Below are 19,397 nucleotides of genomic sequence, written 5' to 3'. Positions count from 1 at the left end.
ACAAATTTGCAAATTAAGAGAAAGTTATATTAGCATTTATAAGCAAAATATGTGAGTTACAAATACAGATATAATTAAGGCCCTGAGCAAGATTATAAACCACTCTAATTTTCCAAAGGTTTTAAATTAGTTCTTATTTATCAATCATTTCTCACTTCAACATCTTTCTCTTTAAATTCTTTATCACCTCTTTTCTCAATAAGTATTATGGAAATTAGTTCTGCCATAATATTGGCCTTGTCTATAAGTGAAGAGAGTTATTAACTGGTAGAGAAGTGTTTGATTGGTAGTTGGTAGCTTGGAATAATTTGATGGCATAGTTTCAGGATTTTTTCCTTTACAAGTTACCCAAATAACCCAAAAAGTAATTAAAATGGTTACTGGGTAAAGCTGAGTTTCCAAATATTTTTATAATCTAATCTATAATAAAAACAATCAGAAATATGCTTTTCTTTTTATATAAGCTTTAGGAGTACATAGTTGCCCCAGAGAGCTTGTGATGTCACTTGCTGATATCTCATTACGTTATGTTTTCCAAAATATTATTTTTATTTCTTTTTTCGACTTACAAACAATATGGGTGCCCAAACAATACATTTACGTTGTTGTGTGTTCAATTCTTTCCACTTGAGTTGATTTCTTGTAGAAAAAATGCTTAACGACTCAATCATGTAAACAATAACAATTCCTAAACCAATGACTAATGCTCTGATTGGTATTATGTACAGGCCTATAAAAATTTATACATGCAGTTAAAAATGATAGCTTTTGTCATGATGATATTTAGTTCTGTCATTCGTAGTACACAATGTGTGTATAAAGAAATAAACTTTAGTCCAGTTTATATTGTCTTAAGTGAAGGTATTCGGATAGTGTTTTGTGTGATTATTTTATAATTATTCATTGTTTTTCGCAAATTTTTTGTATTATATTATTTTTTGTTTTATTTTTGTTCGTGTGTTTTAGTGCAGTTTGTTATGGCAGAATTTAAATCTGTAGTTAAGAAAAAAAAAACTTAGCAGTCAATCACATGAAATTGTCAATAATATTTATGATTTTTTGAAAAAAGAAGCTCTAAAAGTTGGTAAATTAACTGACACTCTAAACACATGACACTCCTTTTTGGGTAGTTGTGTAAAAAAGTTGACTGTCACTTTCTTATCCTCACCAGTCAAAATACGCAGAATCTATAAAAAATATTGTTCAATTAAACTTTAGTTTCTTAATTTATTTAATTTGAGCAAATGAGACAGTAACCATGCATGATCATAGCTTTCTAAGAACCATTTGTTTAATTTTTCTACTTATCTCAGCATCACTTTAAGTTTTTCTATCCCTTTGTTGCAACTTATTTTAATTAATTTATTTGTATATTCTATAGATTATTTCAATATGTCCATTGTTGTTGTTCTTGAAAAGGATGTCTCCATCAACAGGAAATGGAAATCAGAAGATTTGCTAATGATGTATTATGCAACGCATAGGTAAATTCATGCAGTATATCAATATATGTAATGAACAAAAAAAAATTTTTTTCAGAGATTGTGGTGAAAAACTTGCTCTTTAGAAGTGGAGAATAAAAAAATCATTCACTGCTCATTATAAATGAAACTGATGTCAAATTATCATGACTTCTCATACTACAAAAGTGTGTTATTCTAAAACTATCTTTAAACTTTTTTACAGTTTTACCAATTGCTGTAAAGTTATGATTTGCATTAGAAACATCACTGAGTGGTTTAGAAATATCTAGTAGCCTTTGTTTCCTATCAGTTCATTATGAAAGCTTTATTTTCCTAAAAAATAAGATCAGAAAAAATTGATTTAAAATAAATTCTATGTGTTCTATTACTACATTTTACTGTTTATAAAAATAATATCAGTTTTTTTTTTATTTTAATGCTATGACAGTGTTAAAAGATTGTAGAACTACAGTAAAACTCACAAGTTACATTGTATGTGTATTTAATGTATTTGTTAGGCTAAACTTTTAACATTATTATACAGATGTGCCTATCAGCCTCCAGTAGATTTTAACTACTTTCAATTCTAACATATAAACTACTGTTGCATAACTAGTTACTTATGTATTGAACTGATGTTAGAAAAAATTATTTTGGTGCACTGCCAATAGTGCTACTGTATATGATTTGTTTGTTTGTTATAAAAATTAGTGATTCTTTGTTTAATATAGCAAAATACAGCAATTTTATTAATGGTTTAATATACTATTAATCTAATTACATAAATAAATCAATATATAAGTTAAAATACTATACACGAAAAAATATATGAAATAATAAAAAAGTGAAACTAGATTTTTACAAAAAAATATTATTTTGATTTGATTTTAAAAATATTATTTTAATATTATTAATTTTTTATTATTTTGATTTGGTTTTAATAATAAAAGTTTAGAAAATGGTAAGTATTAATTTAAAATTATGAAAAATGTGCAAAGTAATTAAAATACCAAGATGCATTAGGTTTGAAGAATCAAGAAAGAGTAACATGTAATTTTCTGAACAGAAATAAAATATTTTATTTTTACAAGTTATGTGTAAATTCTACATAGCCATTTTTAATTTACGATTAGTAACCATAATTACATACTATTCTTAGTCCTCTGTCACACTTGCCTGCTAAGCATTTAATACTTCACAATTAGGGAATAAATGGAATAATTTTTTTTTTTTTTTTTAGTGAGTAGAATTCACATTACTCCAAATTCTGGGAACTTGTGCCCAGTGTCAGCTATGTAGAGGATAGATTTTTTATCATATCATTTCCATGATATGTCAAAATGATTCTCTTATTTTACCTACTGATAAATCAAACAGAATCTATCATTGCAGGTCTAGTAAGAGAGCAGATAATTTTTTTCCTAAGACTTTTTTTCTTAATTTGTTCCATTTCATAATCTCTTTTCTTTTTTTGCAAAATCAGTTTTCTTTATGCAGATTTAAGTGACAAGCAATCAATACTTAATTCTAAAGGGATCTACCAGGTCATGTGCCAAATCCTAAGCCCTGATTGTAATATACTGTATTAATCTCCTGATTTACCTAGCATCAGCTGACCTTTTGCTAGGAAACTAATTTCTTGCTAACTATTTGTTATAATAAGCCTTAGAACTACAAGCTCTCTTGGGATAATTTGAGGGTGAATTTTCACCCTCTGGCATTCCAGCAAAGTCAAGCCTCTAGCAAATGTAAGATAAGCTTGCAATAAGCATACCTACTTGAGGAATTTGTATATCCATTTTCCCTACATTCAGTAGATTTATGTTGAGAGCAACAGCTACTTTCAGCAAACATAGTTTGGGATTCTTATATAATTCAGGTCTGCAGCCAACTTGCCACTTGGTGCTCAACTGCTCTTTCAAGAACAAATAGTTGCAGGAACCTGATTCAATCTGGGACCATTTATTTTATTGCTAAGGTATCTCAGTCCTGGCCTGATACCTCTAACAAGTCAGGTTTGAACTCAAGATGCAGGCAGAGAACAGCCTGCCCAAGATGGAAATTATAATTTTCCTACTGACTCGGTAATGAAGTCCATAACTGTCCTCTGGAGTCCAAACAACAGTTAACTGTCAGGCAGATGTATTATTATTATTATTCATGGCAATAGAGACTGACAGCAACTCTGGTAGCAGAACTTGGCTAAATTTTGAATTCAAGTCAGTAACAAGTCATACTACAGAGACGTGTGGTCTCCAGTTTAGTTCCCTGTAACAGCCCTGGGTCTTTGTTGGCCTGGACAATAAGAAAACAATTCAATAATGGTTAATGTATGTGGAATGTCCTAGTAGAACTACAAGAGTTGAGATTACATTTTCCCATAGAAGAGTCAGCAGGTGATTGTTGTCAGCAAGTGAATGAGGAAATTATTTTGAAAGGAATGTATATGACATAAATTTTTAATGTCTTGGACTTTAGTAAAAATCAGTTTAAAGTTTTACTTTAAACTGAGTTTAGCAGATAATAATCTATAGAATTTATGTTCTCCATTAGTACACTATTTTAAACAGAGTGCATTGCACATAACTTGTAAAACTATAATAACAATTTTATTTAGAAATACACATTATTTATAAAATATTTTTATAAAATGGAATTACATTAAATTACTATAGCTCATTTTAATCAAGTAAACATTTTTAGGTGTATAAATTTTTATTTTAGTTATGTGTTAATAATTCAAACAGTTATAATCTTGACTTGTATTTACATTATAAAAATATGAACAATAAAAATAATAATGTGCATTGATGCAGGGAAAACTTAAGTGGTATATTTTTAGTGTTGCTATGGAAAACTACAGTAATTTTTTCTTAAATATTGCTACATTGACAAGGTATCCAATAAAATCTACCAAAATAATAAAACAAAAAATACAGAACTTACGTCAGATTTTAAAATTTTGTATGTGCATTAATTCACGCAGATTTTATAATATATATTATAATAATTTAAGTGATATTCATTATAATCTTACAACAAACACTGGAAAATATTAATAAATTGTCTACATTTTCATCACAGCTTTTATTCACTCAACTATATTATTTATCATATGATTGTTATTTAGTTTATTTTGGTGAGTAATCTAAACCTGTTTAATGCTACACTTAAGAGAATATTATAGTTAGTATACGTAATCTATAATGCATAAACAGCTACAGTTAGTAAGTGTAACATTCAAGGAAAGTGATAAAAATAATTTGTTGAAAAATTAAAACAAAAACAAAGTGTAAGGAAAGTCTGATAAATTTTTGGAGAAATTTATTTATTTGTGGAAATTTGCTTTAAGTGAACTGAACTGTCTAAAAGCTGCATTACTAAGCAATTAGAGCAAACTGATATTTTCAATTGACATACGCAACTGAAGAAATGACCTACAAATTAAAATTACATCAGAAAATAAAAGAAAGGAAAATGTTTGTTAGCATAGAAAACATAATATACACAGTATACATAATCTATGAAAATAATACAAGGAAAAGGAGAAGAAATATGATTTTTTTTAGGTTATTTTTCTAACTACTCAAAGAATAGAGTTGCCAGAAAGATTACCGTTTTAATTTTATTTTTAATCAAAAACTGGTATGATATGAGATAATTTTCCAGGTGTAAGACAAGAGGAAGATTATAAATTTGGCGCTTGGATCAAAGAAAGTTTCCAAAACATTTTGAATTTTTCTGATTTATATTTTAGTTTAAACAGCAGAGGGTAAAAGTAGGTTCTTGTTATCAAGAAGCAAAATACTTATTATCTGTGGGTCATGCTATAATGAATAAGTCTGTATTTTAAAAATAATATTCCTCATTAAAAATAATTCTTACAAGACCATTGTTCAAATCAGTGAACAATACTAAACTAAACATTGACAGCAGATTACATCAATAAGTAGCTGTTGTAGTATTGGTCCCATTCCAATACCAAAAGCATTACATTTCACTCTCTTGCCTATTCCTTAAGTCAGCTTGAATTTATTTAGTTTAAAAACTTGATGTTCTTTCTCTGTAATGATTGTTTATTGTTTTCAACAATCAAGAATTAAATCCTAATGCTTTATCCATAAAAAAAGTAAATATTTATCAATAATTAAACTCCAACACTGTTCTAATCCAAGATGATAAAGAAACTTCTTCTAAATTATGCATTTTAGCATAAATAAAATGTTTAAATTGTGGTAACTACGTTGAAAAGTAAGAAAGTTTCTTTACATGTAAAAAAAAATATATGTAAGGTTATCCTTCTCGTATAGTCAATTAAATAATTATTTAAGATCTTTAAACAATATAAATTACCAGTGTTTGTGGCAAGTAAAATAAAAAAAGTATTTAAGATAAAAATGTTTAAAAATTTATAACTGATTTACATCTTATTTAAAATATAAATTTATTATTTTAAAATAATGTGAAAAATACATAAGCAAAATACTGCAGCAAAAAGTATTTTTATTAAATTTTTTATAATTTTCATATTCCTGCCTCTGAGGTGTAGATGCAACTGAAGTAGTAGTGAAAGATGACCATAAGCCTATAGTCTCTGAATTTGATACATTTAATTCACATCTGCAATTAAATTCACATCTGCCATAAAAAAATACAAATAAAAAAAATGGAATTAATCATTATCATAAAATTATCTGGTTAATTTTTTTTATCATTTAACACTAACCAACCAAGAGGAGATATACTCTTAAAACAGTAATACTGTTAAAGTAGTATAATGACAATAATTTATAAAAATTAAATTGTAATAAGATGTAAATTTATTTTTGTATCTATGTAATTTTATTTAGTAATCTAAAATCTGTAACAAATATTCAAATAACCATATTTTCTAGATTAATCTGTCATTCTGTCAGTAATACCGTGGAGTAAACTTTTTATTCTAGTAATTCTTGCTAACACAGTATTATTATATATAGATAAAACTATAAATATAATTACTGCTGATAGTTGTAAAATCTTACAACTTATATAAATTATAAAATTTATAATTTATATTTAGAGATTTAATTTAGAAATAAATGATTAACCATAAAATAGTTTTTAAATAGGACAATTTCTGTAAGTTGAGTAACTATTAAAACAAGATTTTCAATTTTATATTCGCTATATTATTTTATATACTAAGCCCTAAATTTAAAAAAAATGACAATACTCAAAAATATTATTTTTAAATAAATTTAATTTTTAATAAATAAGTAAATAAATACTTATATTCATCAGTATGTAATTACACATTACAATGATCATATTCATGAATGGTTACATGTACTAAACCATGGAAAATGAAAAGGAGCTGCTGCAGTGCTTACCTGAAAAAAATATATATAATCATGGCAGAACCTTGATCAGAACAGCATTACATTACATTTTAAAAAGAGAAGAGGTTTGATCCATAATAATTTATTAAAGTAACAATAATATGAAGTTGTAGTGATGCAACTACAATAAGTAAATGAAGAAGGAAAACTAGAAATAAATATAAAATAATGTCTTGGAAGTGAGTGCATTCTATATTTAAATTGTTTAAAAAGATAACATAAATGTATTTTCATACACAAAATAAAGAACCACAATATAAGTAAATAAAAAAGTTTGATTACTTTAATAACTTTGATTATTTTCTTTAAGTTATAGATTTATGTAACTGTAAGTAGTTAAGCACAAATTTAAAAATGTATATATCTTATAACGCACTGAATTCTATTGTACATAGAATACTGGAAAATAAATGTTATTATAAGTGGTAGATATTCTAAATCACAAAAATTTATTATTTGTTTGTAATGCAGTACATTTTATTAACTTAATGAGAATTTGTGTAAAAAGTAAATGATTAGGAAAAATTTAATTTCTAAAACCAATCTTTATATTTGAATTTTCTTATTTTATTTTTATAAAAGCCAAGCCAGTATTTTCTTAGTCATAGTCCTGAAGCAATCCTATGACATCAGTACTAACATTACTACATTGAATCCGTATAAATCACAAAATCTGTACAATTTTTGATAAGAGTCTTCTCATAAAAACATTGAAAAATATGTTGACACAAATGCTGTGTATATCCTTTTATAATAATAATTCTGTGCAAAATGAAAAAAACAATTCTCTGAAAAAAAAAATACCACCAACAATTTTATAAACTTAACTCTCTACATCCAACATTACAAAACTGTCAGCAGTGATAATTGATAAAATCTTAAGCCTGTTTCTGCCAAGATTTTGTCCAGGTGTGTTACAATCCTTCCACATATGGGTGGTACAAATTTATTAAATGTTATAGCTAATCTTATGTAAATAATATTTTAATTGTGACTTTGGACATGTTATACACAATATGAATATATTATTTAACATTTACACATTATTTTGGAAATTGAACCTTTGAATAGCAAATTTAAAAGTCAGCTTGTTAACTAGTATGCCAACCGCCTGGCTAGATATGTTAGTGACATAATCTATAAAAATTAATTACATTTTTGATTTTTTCAAAAATCAATCATCTCATCAAAACAGATAAAATAAGTCTATCATTCATTAATATCCATCCAGATCTTGTCTGATACACTGGCCAGTACTGAAGGAGGAAAGGAATCTGAAAAAAATTATTAACTTGGTTTGTCCTAATCCTGAATCAATTAAAAATAAAGAATTGTCACCTTCATCTTGTTTCAAATCAGTCATAAAATTATTATTAGTTTCTGATTCACCTTGAAATTAGAGTACCAAATTATGAAAATATATTTAGTAATTGCTATCTCACATGCTGTTAGAGCCTGACATTAACTGGTATCTTAATAAGGCTTGACTGAGTGCTTGAGGCTATTATGTTCTGAGATAAAAAAAAGCATTATTTATTACAGTAAGTAAAAAAATAATTTTAATTCAATCTAGAACTACAGAGAATAGATTCAGATGACAATATGCGTAAATGTGGAATGTTTATATAATTTTTTTACCAGTATAATGGCAATGTAAGTAAGGTCTGCCACCTTGTGACTATCCAGGCTAGCATATTTTTTTTTAGTTACTGATTAGTTTATGCTTACTCCATTTATTTATATTTTGTGCTACTCTTTTAGGTTCAACATAAATGCTCCATCCTATGATCTTAGTATTTGATTTAAAAATTTCATTCCTGTCTCACTGTGTTCTTTTTACATGCACATCCCTCTATTACCAAATTGACTGAAAGTTGGATATCTTAATATATAGCATAGCAACTCATGTAGATCATCTCTTTACAAGATCCAATTAAATAAATAATAAATTTACATTTCGGCGCAAAATAAAAAATTAGTTTTAATTATTGACTTTAACTGTAACCATTTTCTCTCCTAATTTTTTATGCTGTTTTGTACATGTGTAAAATAGATCTTAAGCATTTCAGTAAAAATATTTCTCATGCAATTATGATTAAGGTCTTCTTTTAAACTTGATTCCAAATTGTAGACTAACATCAAAGTATAATATAACATAAGATATAATTTTGACAGAATAAACTAATATTTTTCATACTGTTTAACCTTGATATTTGACTTAAGTTACAGAAACCTACTTCCTAATTATTTTATGAATAAATTTTTTTTATGAACAGCAAATCAAATTTGAAGTTAACACATTTAATACAATGTGGTCATAACATTGGCAAGGATGGAAAAATTAAATTTATTTTTCCTTATGCTTTCCATATCAATAAAAAGTCTCATAAGATTTTAATTTAATACAGTTTCTGATTAAAAAAATTATAATTTTGTATAAAAACTAATTAAATACTCATCTTAAAAGCTTATGTAACTAACATACATACAAAATATAGAAAGTTTTCCAAATTTTATAGTATAACATAACAATCTACTTGATTTTACATTTAACAAAGTATTGAATTATTACCTTTGGTAACAATGTTGTGGAAAACAGTCTTGCGGTGTTTTGATGGTCTTATTTCGACCAAAACCAGGAAAGCTACCAAGACCATCAATATATCTTCCTTGTGAATCTCTCCGACCACCTACAGTTAATTCATCTACATATGAGACTAAAGTTAACCATGGTTTTTTAGGTGTAGCTGGTCGTGAAGGTTGTGTAGAGGGTGGATTTTGGTTGGGGTTGGGGACTGTTGTCACTGTTTTCAATTTATATTCCTCATCTGAAAAAGGTAAATTCATAAAAAAATAGTACCATAAAACAGTACTATTAGTAATATCATTAGACTAAAATTTTATTAATATTTTTGTTCAGAGATTTATATTAAAGAATATTCTCTTTAAATTGGTATTTTAAACAAGAGATAAAAATTAAAAAACATGACTGCCAAAAAAAAAAACATTGCTGACTAACATTGCTCTTTTTTTCTGGTTTGGTTCAATCATAATTTTGTATTATACTAGCAAATACCCCATTTGAATTTTGAAAATTGGAAGATTGGTTGCGAAGTTATAACATTTCCAAATAACCATTACTGTTAGATTGAGAGTGTACCTGATGTATAAAAGTTAGCCTTCAACCTACTAACAAATACTGCATTTGAATTTTGAAAATTGGACGATTGTTTGCAGAGATAAGAGCACACATTGCAACCCCCAAAGCAGCGCCACAGGGGCACTGCGTTTGTTAATAATTGATGGTGATGATTGGTTTAGCCTCGTATGAGGTGTTTGCATCATCTTACCACTCTATCCTCACATGCAGTTCCCCATGGAAAGCCCATTATTATTAAACATAATCTTTTAAAAAAATTATTTAATATTAGTTTATTTTATTTAATGTAAATTTAATTCTTTTATTTTTGTAATATTATTCATTCAATTGATTCGAATCATTTAGTTCAAATCCAGCTCACACAGTGATAGAGACTCACAGTTCACAGTTCATTAAAGTTTGTGCTTCAATTAGCAAATCTTAAAATAGAATTAAATTAACATTATATATTTATATAAACATATAATGTTTACATAGCCTGTGACACTTCCGGTTTGACATCTAAATCAGTTTGGCTGTTGAGCTGCTGCTGTGGAATAAATACACACACATACATACAAACATACACCCTAAATACATTACACTCCTTTTTGAGCAGTCATGTAAAAAACATACACTACATTCAATAAAAACTATGGAAAAAAATTCCCAGATTGGAACACACTTAAAAATTTATAAGTAACATTAAGAAGCATGTATAAAATCCTTTTAAATGTCTTTTGTTTTAAGTTGCAAGAGAAATAATACTAATTACATGTAGAAAAATAACATATGTCAAAAAATGAATTATTATCAAAAACAAAACACAACTTGTAATTTTCTGCTTGCTGAGCAACCAGCTTATCAGCCAACAGTTATCTGTTGCTAGCAGTTAGCAGTTGATAATGTAGTTGTCTAATTAAGTTATATTTAATTTTTTATTTTTAAATATTGCAGCATAAAAACAATCTTCTATAAATAATATTTCGTCTACATCTTGGGAACAAAGCCAGATTTTGTTGAATAAAAAAAAACATGTTGAATTCTTTTTCTCCCTAATTTATTCATGGATAGATGGATTTTAAGAAGCTTGAATTTGATTAAGACACAGCTACTAGTTTGACAATTTGTACAACTCCTGGAAAGAAGAAACTGAAAGATGGAGCTGCTATCACATCAAGCTGTAGTAAAAAAGTAGCTGTTTCTGCCACCAGAGCCATTCAAACGAAGCCAGAGTGAAGTTAACATTTCCAATTATAGCATCTTGAAACATCAAGAGAAGGGAAAATGAGGTAGTTAAAATACAACAGATCTTGTGACATCTTGGGAGGTTGAATACCTACATTTTTTCCCAGGTTTTGGACACCATTCAGTTGTAATTTATAAAAAAACAAAGGACTCAAAAACAAAATTTCACAAGAAATAAAAGATAATCATCTTTCATATAACAGTATTCTGAAATTTAAAAAAAAATAATTGAATAAATTTTGAAAGATTTAGTGCAAGAAATAAGCTTCAAAACTAAAGAAATACATTTTATTTTAACCATAAGTGGCTGATAAATGATGAATTGAAGTTTTAAGAAAATATTCTAAGTTGTAGAAGTTAATGATTAGGACAAATAGCTGTACGTTTTTATCTGTTATTATGTGGTAAGTATGATAAAGATATGGAAAAAGTACCAAACTTTACCTTTACTAATTACTCTTCTCTGAAATTTACTACTTGGTAAAACCTATGGCCTTTGGACATAAAGTCTAAATTTTATCTTCATAAATTAAAAAAATTAAAACCTTTTAAAATAAAGTGTATTTTTGAAAAAAAAATTCTGGAAAAAACCTGCCTACCTATGTAGATATTTCAGAATTTCCAGACACATATAATTATGTAAAAATCCCTATTTACTTTTTTTATTTTTATGAGTTTTATTTTTTTAATAAAGAAACATTTAGTTCATTAAAATGCATATCACAAAATAAATAGCATAACAAATTACCATTAAATAAATATCGTAGCAAATTACTTTTTTTGGATGAAATATAATATAATACATAAATTGGATGAATATAAATATAATTTGGTAAATATTAAGAATAAGATAAAACAGAAAGTGCAAGTAGTGTACTTAGCAAAATATCTAAAATGTTTTCTAAAAGCATTATATACATATAATATATGATGTTATATAATAATATATATATATATATATATATATATATATATATATATAGAGAGAGAGAGAGAGAGAGAGAGAGAGAGAGTGAGAGAGAGAACATATCCTGAGAGGTGTTGGACAAACTTAAGAAATTGATTCAGTACATAAAAATAAACAAAATTCTTCATGTGGACAAATGCCCATCTTGTTTCATCTTTTCTCTGCTATAAAAATCTTTCATCTTCTTCCGTAAAACTTAAGTACATATTCAGATATTTTAATGAAATTTTGTGTGCATGTTTCCAGCGTCTTCTAGAAAATAAACAATTTGAAAATTTTACTTAAGAAAATTCCAAAATGATGGCCATTATAATATCTGTGTAAATATTAGTTTTATTAAACTGTCATGTATTAAATAAAATATTTAAGCCTTTTAATTTGAAGAAAATGACACCTCATTTGTTCAATCATTGATAAACAGCAGAAATATGGGAGAAATTGTTATAGTGGATTGAAACAATTATGCCATCTGACAATTTTGTGGCTGTTTTCATATACTAATAATAGAAATTATTATTAGCTATTTTTAATTTAGTTAGTGACGGAAGTGAAAACATAAATATAACATTTAGTAAATGAGTTATGAAAATGCTCTCACAAGTAAATTATTTTCATAATTCATCACATGCTTCATTCATTTTTTGTTGATCTTTATATTTATGGATGTTCAAAATATTCTAATTAATTCATTGTTGTTATTAATTGTATAAAGTTCAAGGCATAAGAAGAAGCAATTTTATATTATTTAATATTAAATAATTTTTAAAATACTGGAACGTTTTCTTCCAAAGAGCTTTTTAAAACTTATTACTACCACTTCTTGAATGGACTTACTCTTAGCGCTTCACTAAATTCCATTGAAGAATGTGCTGCAAAGGACTGAAAGAATAATAGTATTATAAAAGTGAGTCATTTAATATTTAATAATAATAAATTTTCATATTTACCATTATTTTATCATAGAAGTGTTATTAATATATGTGATAGAAGAGTGACATGTAAAACCTACCCTCACTACTATCTTGTCTTGTTGCTAACTGATAAGATCGTCTATGGAGTGGGTGAACAGGAGTTGACAAAGAACGTTTCCGCACAAAATTTTGTGTTGGACAAGGTGATTCAACAGTAGGCAAATCAATATCAAGCCTATTGATAGTGGGTGCAAATTTCATAGCCTCTCGCATTATTTGCGTGTATAAATCTTCTTCATCTAAATCTAATTTACTGCTAAACCTTTTATCACTGTCATCGTCATCATCATCATCATCATTTTTTTTCTCTGAATCACTTCCACCGTCAATATTAACACAAGTTTCATCATTATCACCTTTTAAAGGAATAATAGTTTGATAACACGATTGGTCCACACTATCCCCAGAAGGTGACGGTGTCTTTACTTCTTCGACAAACAACCGTGGGCTTCTTGGAGGTGAAACTGTATCATAATAACTGAAACATACATTAGTCTGTTGTCAGGTGCTAGTCACATTCCTGTATTTTTTAAATAATAAAAAATTTATTCATATGTATGTATTTTTAATTAAGCAAAATCATAGATAAATGCTTTACCTAATGACATTTTTCTTTAATGGACTTGATTTCAAATGTGAAAATTAAACAAATGACATTTAATTAAATGAAGAAACAATTTAACAAGCAGCTGAAGTGTTACTTTTTATTTTTATGTACATAAAACCTTTGTTAATTTTGTTCATTAAAATCAAATATGTATATCTTTAAAGTAAATTTAAAATTGAAATCAAATAAATGCTCATTTATTTATTTTATACAAACATACTTTTATTATGAATTGTGTAAAATCTTTATTTTTTCTAATTCAAAATATGATCATCCAAGGATTTAGGATCCCTTTCCTAGAAATATTAGCTTGAAGAAAAACTAAACTTTAAACTCCCTAAATTTTTAGCCCAATCAAGTGTAACTAAAGGACATGGCTGGGATTACAATAAATTTTTTTTGAAAAGTGGAGAAATCAAATGGAGAAATCGTGACACGTTATATTATCAGCCTCCATTTAAAAAGTATAGAAGAATTTAATTAATTTAGTATCTGAAAAGACACTGCAAGCTCTAAAAATATTTTTTCAATTGAAAAGAGAACAAAGCATAAAAATTCCAAATTTTTATCAGATATTATAATGAAGAAATGGAAAAATTGCAATTAATCAGATCCAACCTTCTTCTGTCTGTTGTATTCTATTATCTCCTTTGAGAAGAGATAATGTCAACTTTAAATATCCTTTGAAATGTATATAATAAAAATGGTATGTAATCAATAGGCTTTGAAAAAGCACTTTGATTCTGGCTTTGAAAAATGAAGGCTTTTTTAACTCTACCATGGAAACCAAATGGAACACTTAAAAATGTGAAGAGTGTAAAGAATGCATGCAAAATTGCTGTATATTTTTGTGCATGTAGCAAGAGGCCTTACAACAAAACGTCTTTCAGAAGTAGCGGTGGAAGTTCTAATATTCTTGGACAGTATTCTTTGGACCCAGTACCACAATTTCATACTGTATTGATTTTTTCCCCCCAATTACTGTACAGTGACTCATAAATCAGCAGACTTCCTAATATTTCACAATGACACTGGTTATGTGTAAAAAGAGCGGAACTACATTTTTGTGTGATCATATCTTCACAGTGATTGTAAGGCATTAAAAGTATCTCTCAATCAAAAAATACAGACATTGCATGATTGGAAATTATATGATTTAATGAATAAATTAGAACTAATTCTAACTTTTGGCTAAGTTTGTTAAAAAAAATATCACTTTCAGTGATATGAGCAAAGATTTTAACTTTCTTTTACCTGTTGTGTACTACAAAACTATCACCCCATATTACTAATAATTTAATAATTTCTAATACTTTAATATTTATAAGTACATAAACAAAGTATCATGCAGATAGAATATAATAAAACCATTAAGTTTATCAGTATTACTAATTAATAACTATGAAACATTCTATATCAATAAAAGTTATATAAACTATTTAAAAAACGAATACTAATAAATTTATAATAAATAAATAAAATGCACAACTTTCATTTCAATACTTCAATGTACAAATTAATAATTAAAACCATTACTCAATACATTTGATGAAAAACAAAAAAAAAATTAATAATAATCATTACAACTTCTACAGGAAAAATCAAGGATGATAATAATCTTGTACTTAAATAATAAGGAAATCACTAAGTAGTTTTTAAAAAACATATCTACTTTCAAACAATAAAATTTCAATTACTACTTAGGTTATTGATATTGTTTTAAATTATGCCTTTGGTTTTGAGGAATCAAAACAAACATCATTAAAATAAAGCAAATAAAGTAGGTAGAAAAGTGAAACTTAGGTTATTATCTGCTAACCATATGTAAAATAATAATCTTAAATTAATAGAAAAAATTGCAATTTAAAAGTAAATTTTATTACACCGACTATTTGAATTTTTTTTTTTGACTATTAGTAATGTAGAATTTGAAATAAATAATTAGATTTGTTGATATTAACTAATGTATTCTGTTTATAAGTATCAATTTTTGACTTTATTAATTTACCATTATATGGTTTCTAAAACCTACTTTTAACATTCATCAATAACATTTAGAGGTGTTAAAAGCAGACATTTTGTTAAGCAGTATATTTAACCAAAAAAGGTTGAATATCTTTGCAATAAAAATGTACATTAAAATGTGTATTGGCATCTTCAGTAATATCAACAGTAGTAGTAAATTTGAAATATATAAGCAATAAGCGCTAGTACTATAAAAATTCCAAATCTTAATTATCTGACCAAGAGGATGCTTTAATTTTATGATGTTTTAAGGGGATAAAAGCTGCCTGATGTAAGAAAAACTCTGGACAATTCAGTGTTCACATATAGCTGAAAGGCCATCTGTACAGCACAACTACATGCTTTTAAATTTAGGGTAGTACGAGGCAGGTTCTGGGTTGGGTTCCACCCATTTACATTGTAAAAATACATTACAATGCGAAAAACAGGCATTCATGAGTACTGGGATGGGAAAAATTGAGTTGTTTATACACAAGCCATAATTTTATTTTTTGTGATACTATGGAAAAATAATCAAAAGATACCAATAGTAATTTCAAAAAGAAATTTTAATTAAAAATTCGAGCCTGATCAAAAAGTTCTTAAATTGGTTATGTACTTATTACAATTTTTTTTTTCATCATACTCGAATTACTCTTCTCCATTGGTTGATCACCTTCCCCAGTAGCCACAAAAGCTACCCAGAACTGAAATTTTGAGGTTATGTTTAAATATGTAAAATGTTTTTATCTTCTGTATCACCGCAAATATTCTTCCTTTTAACAAGGATTACAGATTAGGAAATAAAATGAAGTCTGTAATGATAAAGTCACAAGAATAAAGAAACATGATGACATGATGTCTGTCCCTAAAAAAGCACAGACACCATTAAAAAATGTACAAAAATATGTTATCTTGATGAAGGAATCATGAACTGTCTAAGTACAGATGTTCTTTTTTTCTACCTTTGACTTCTCAGAAAGGTTTTATCACTTCCAATTAGAATTATATATAAATAGTTTGCCTGTTTTAGATCTAACAAATTTTTTTGGCAATGATGAAGATTTTCTGACTTTAATGTTGCATCCATAGACATAGGTGTTATCACCTGTTATGATTGTTTAAATAACACCCCCATCTGCAATATCTGCAATATCTTTCTGCTTTTAAGACATCAAACAAGGAAAGAATTAGCTGCAGTAAACTGCATTCTAAAAGTTTTTCTGTATTACATAACATGTATAAACTGAAATTTTGCAATAATCTTTCATGATTTTTTGAATAGATTATTAATTGAAAAGATATGATTTGATTGATTATTTTCATTCAAACATCATCAGTATACGTTATGAATGCATTTCATTTGATTCCTAATTGGTTTTAAACTCCTTAAACAATTATAATTCTGAGTATAGTTTGAATACTGATTACCAAAATCTTGCTGTAATTCAATTAAAGTTTTATCTAATGCACAAATATAAAATGCTGTGGTTGATACATTGCTTGTTGGAGTCAAAAATCTAACCAAATGGAAAAAAATTAAGGCATAGATCTACTCAGCAGCATAAATTGATTGTAACTTCAGTGGTCGGAATCAACAGAAAAACAGGAGTATTCTTGTCAAAGTCATGGATGTACAATTCTGCCAACTGTGTCTATTATAATAATCAATTTGTGGCCATACAATAAATTTGGTAATTATTGAACAAACCAATATTCATTTTTAATTATTTAAATAATCAATATTCATGATTTAAAAATATAAAAATGAAATGTACATTCAGTAGTTTTTGTTAATCTGCTTATAGCTGACTAAATGATCAAGAATGAGGATAAATTTATTGCTTGTCATTATTAGATTAGTTCTTAACAAACAACACAACTGAAAGCCATTTATAGCTACAATAATTTACAAATACTAATATACTTATTAGTATTTTGTGACAATTAATTACATTTTTTTAAATAAAAGCTCTTATACTTAAATAAAAAAACTAGATTACACTACTCAATGGGAGTTAACTACAACAGGAACATTTAAATTCATCATATATCTTTTAAGAAATTAATTATAAAATTCTAAGTGAAACAATTATTTTGATGCAAATCTATTTTAATTAAAAAAGAACAATAAACAAAAAAAATTATAAAGGAATTTTACTGACCATTAGTTCAATTATTACAATGGAAAAATGTATAAGTTTAGTAAAAGGAAAAAATAGTTGAAGTATTGAATTTAATTTTTTCATATTAAAATGTTACCCTGAATTTACATGGCCTCCAATAGGCACTTGAGGTCCACTTTCTTGAGAAGATTTTCTTTGGCAACTCTGTTGATCAACACTACCAGACATTGCTTCTTGTATACTTCTTGAATAGTTTTTGTCTTCAGTATACCTAAATATTAATGATAATGTACCATAAATAAGTGTTCTCAACTTATAATTAAACAACTTAAATAGTATTCTGATAAATCCAAATACATATTTCTTAAGTTCTGTCTCTGTTAACCCTAAAATGCATGATTTTTTATTAGATCATTTAAAAAACCAGTATCATAAACCTGTGTAATTAGAAATGAAAATTTCTGAAACAGTTATAGTTTTATTATAGCACAGAACTACATTACATTTATCACACTGACTTTATGAGTATCCTTTACAATCTGGCATCATGCATCAATTTCTACTGCACCACGAAGGCCAGTGTCCTACACTGTCAGTTCAAATATCTTTTGGTGGAACAGACTGTGCAGGTCCTTGGTGGTTTTTAGCTTGAACTTCTTGATCAATGTTAATAGAACTAGGTCTACCATGCTTAGCAGTTGAAAAAACTTTAACGTGAACAGAGTGTGTCTGCAACTTCACTTCAAAAGTCAGGCATGTTCATTAATGTTTTAGGATTTATTCCCTTAGAAATGTTTAATTTTTATAAAGCAACCACGAATTTATGACTGCAACATCTATTTCATGGTAAACTAGTCGTAAGTGCTTGCGGCTTTTAATTCTAATATGGTATTGTCCAATACATCTGTCTAAGTTATCGACGCCTCTTATATTTGCATTTTATTCATTCACAATGAGGGGACAAGAGATCGAACTCTTAAAACTCCCTTTTTTCTGTCATATCATTCTATAACTGAAACTGGCTAAGAGCCTACATATGTTGATACTTTATTGTCTTTCCACACTGCTGAAATATTGACACCCTCATGAATCATTACTTACTCGTTCAAGATGAGGAACGATTGATTTCATTAACTCGGTTTTTCTGGCATTTTGCTATTAAGAAGTCTATTATGAGGTACAATCCCAAGACAAAAGATCCCCTTGTTAACTAAATATGTTACTAGTGGTATATTTATATAAAAATTATCAAAATAAAGTAAATGATTTACGTCGTCTGGTATTGCACGAGTTATTTTCACAACTGTATTAGAAATCAAATCCAAGTCTGGTTCATTAGGTAATTGTTCAAAGAAATAAATGAAAAATGTATAAGTGCCTAATGCTAATATTTCTGGGCTGAGCTGACAGTTCCTTAAGAATGGCAATCCATTAAAAACATAATTCTTTTCTTTCCAAATAAGTTTGTTCATTGCAGCACGCCGTTCAGTA

At 27.2% G+C, this 19,397-nt stretch overlaps 1 protein-coding gene across 1 annotated transcript in view; it reads right to left on the bottom strand.

Moving 5' to 3' along the window:
- NaCP60E (Na channel protein 60E) overlaps positions 1-19,397 on the bottom strand; it is a 934,708-nt gene that overhangs the window by 82,610 nt on the left and 832,701 nt on the right. Inside the window, exons 17-18 of the mRNA XM_075359144.1 lie at positions 13,208-13,647; positions 9,417-9,672 (exon numbers count right to left, since the gene is read on the bottom strand). Coding sequence (XP_075215259.1) covers positions 9,417-9,672; positions 13,208-13,647 — 696 coding nt within the window. The remainder of the gene's footprint in view (positions 1-9,416; positions 9,673-13,207; positions 13,648-19,397) is intronic.

This window comes from Lycorma delicatula, chromosome 3 (assembly GCF_047948215.1).
Source record: "Lycorma delicatula isolate Av1 chromosome 3, ASM4794821v1, whole genome shotgun sequence".
Lineage (NCBI taxonomy): Eukaryota > Metazoa > Arthropoda > Insecta > Hemiptera > Fulgoridae > Lycorma > Lycorma delicatula.
This window is presented reverse-complemented; position numbering and strand designations above follow the sequence as displayed.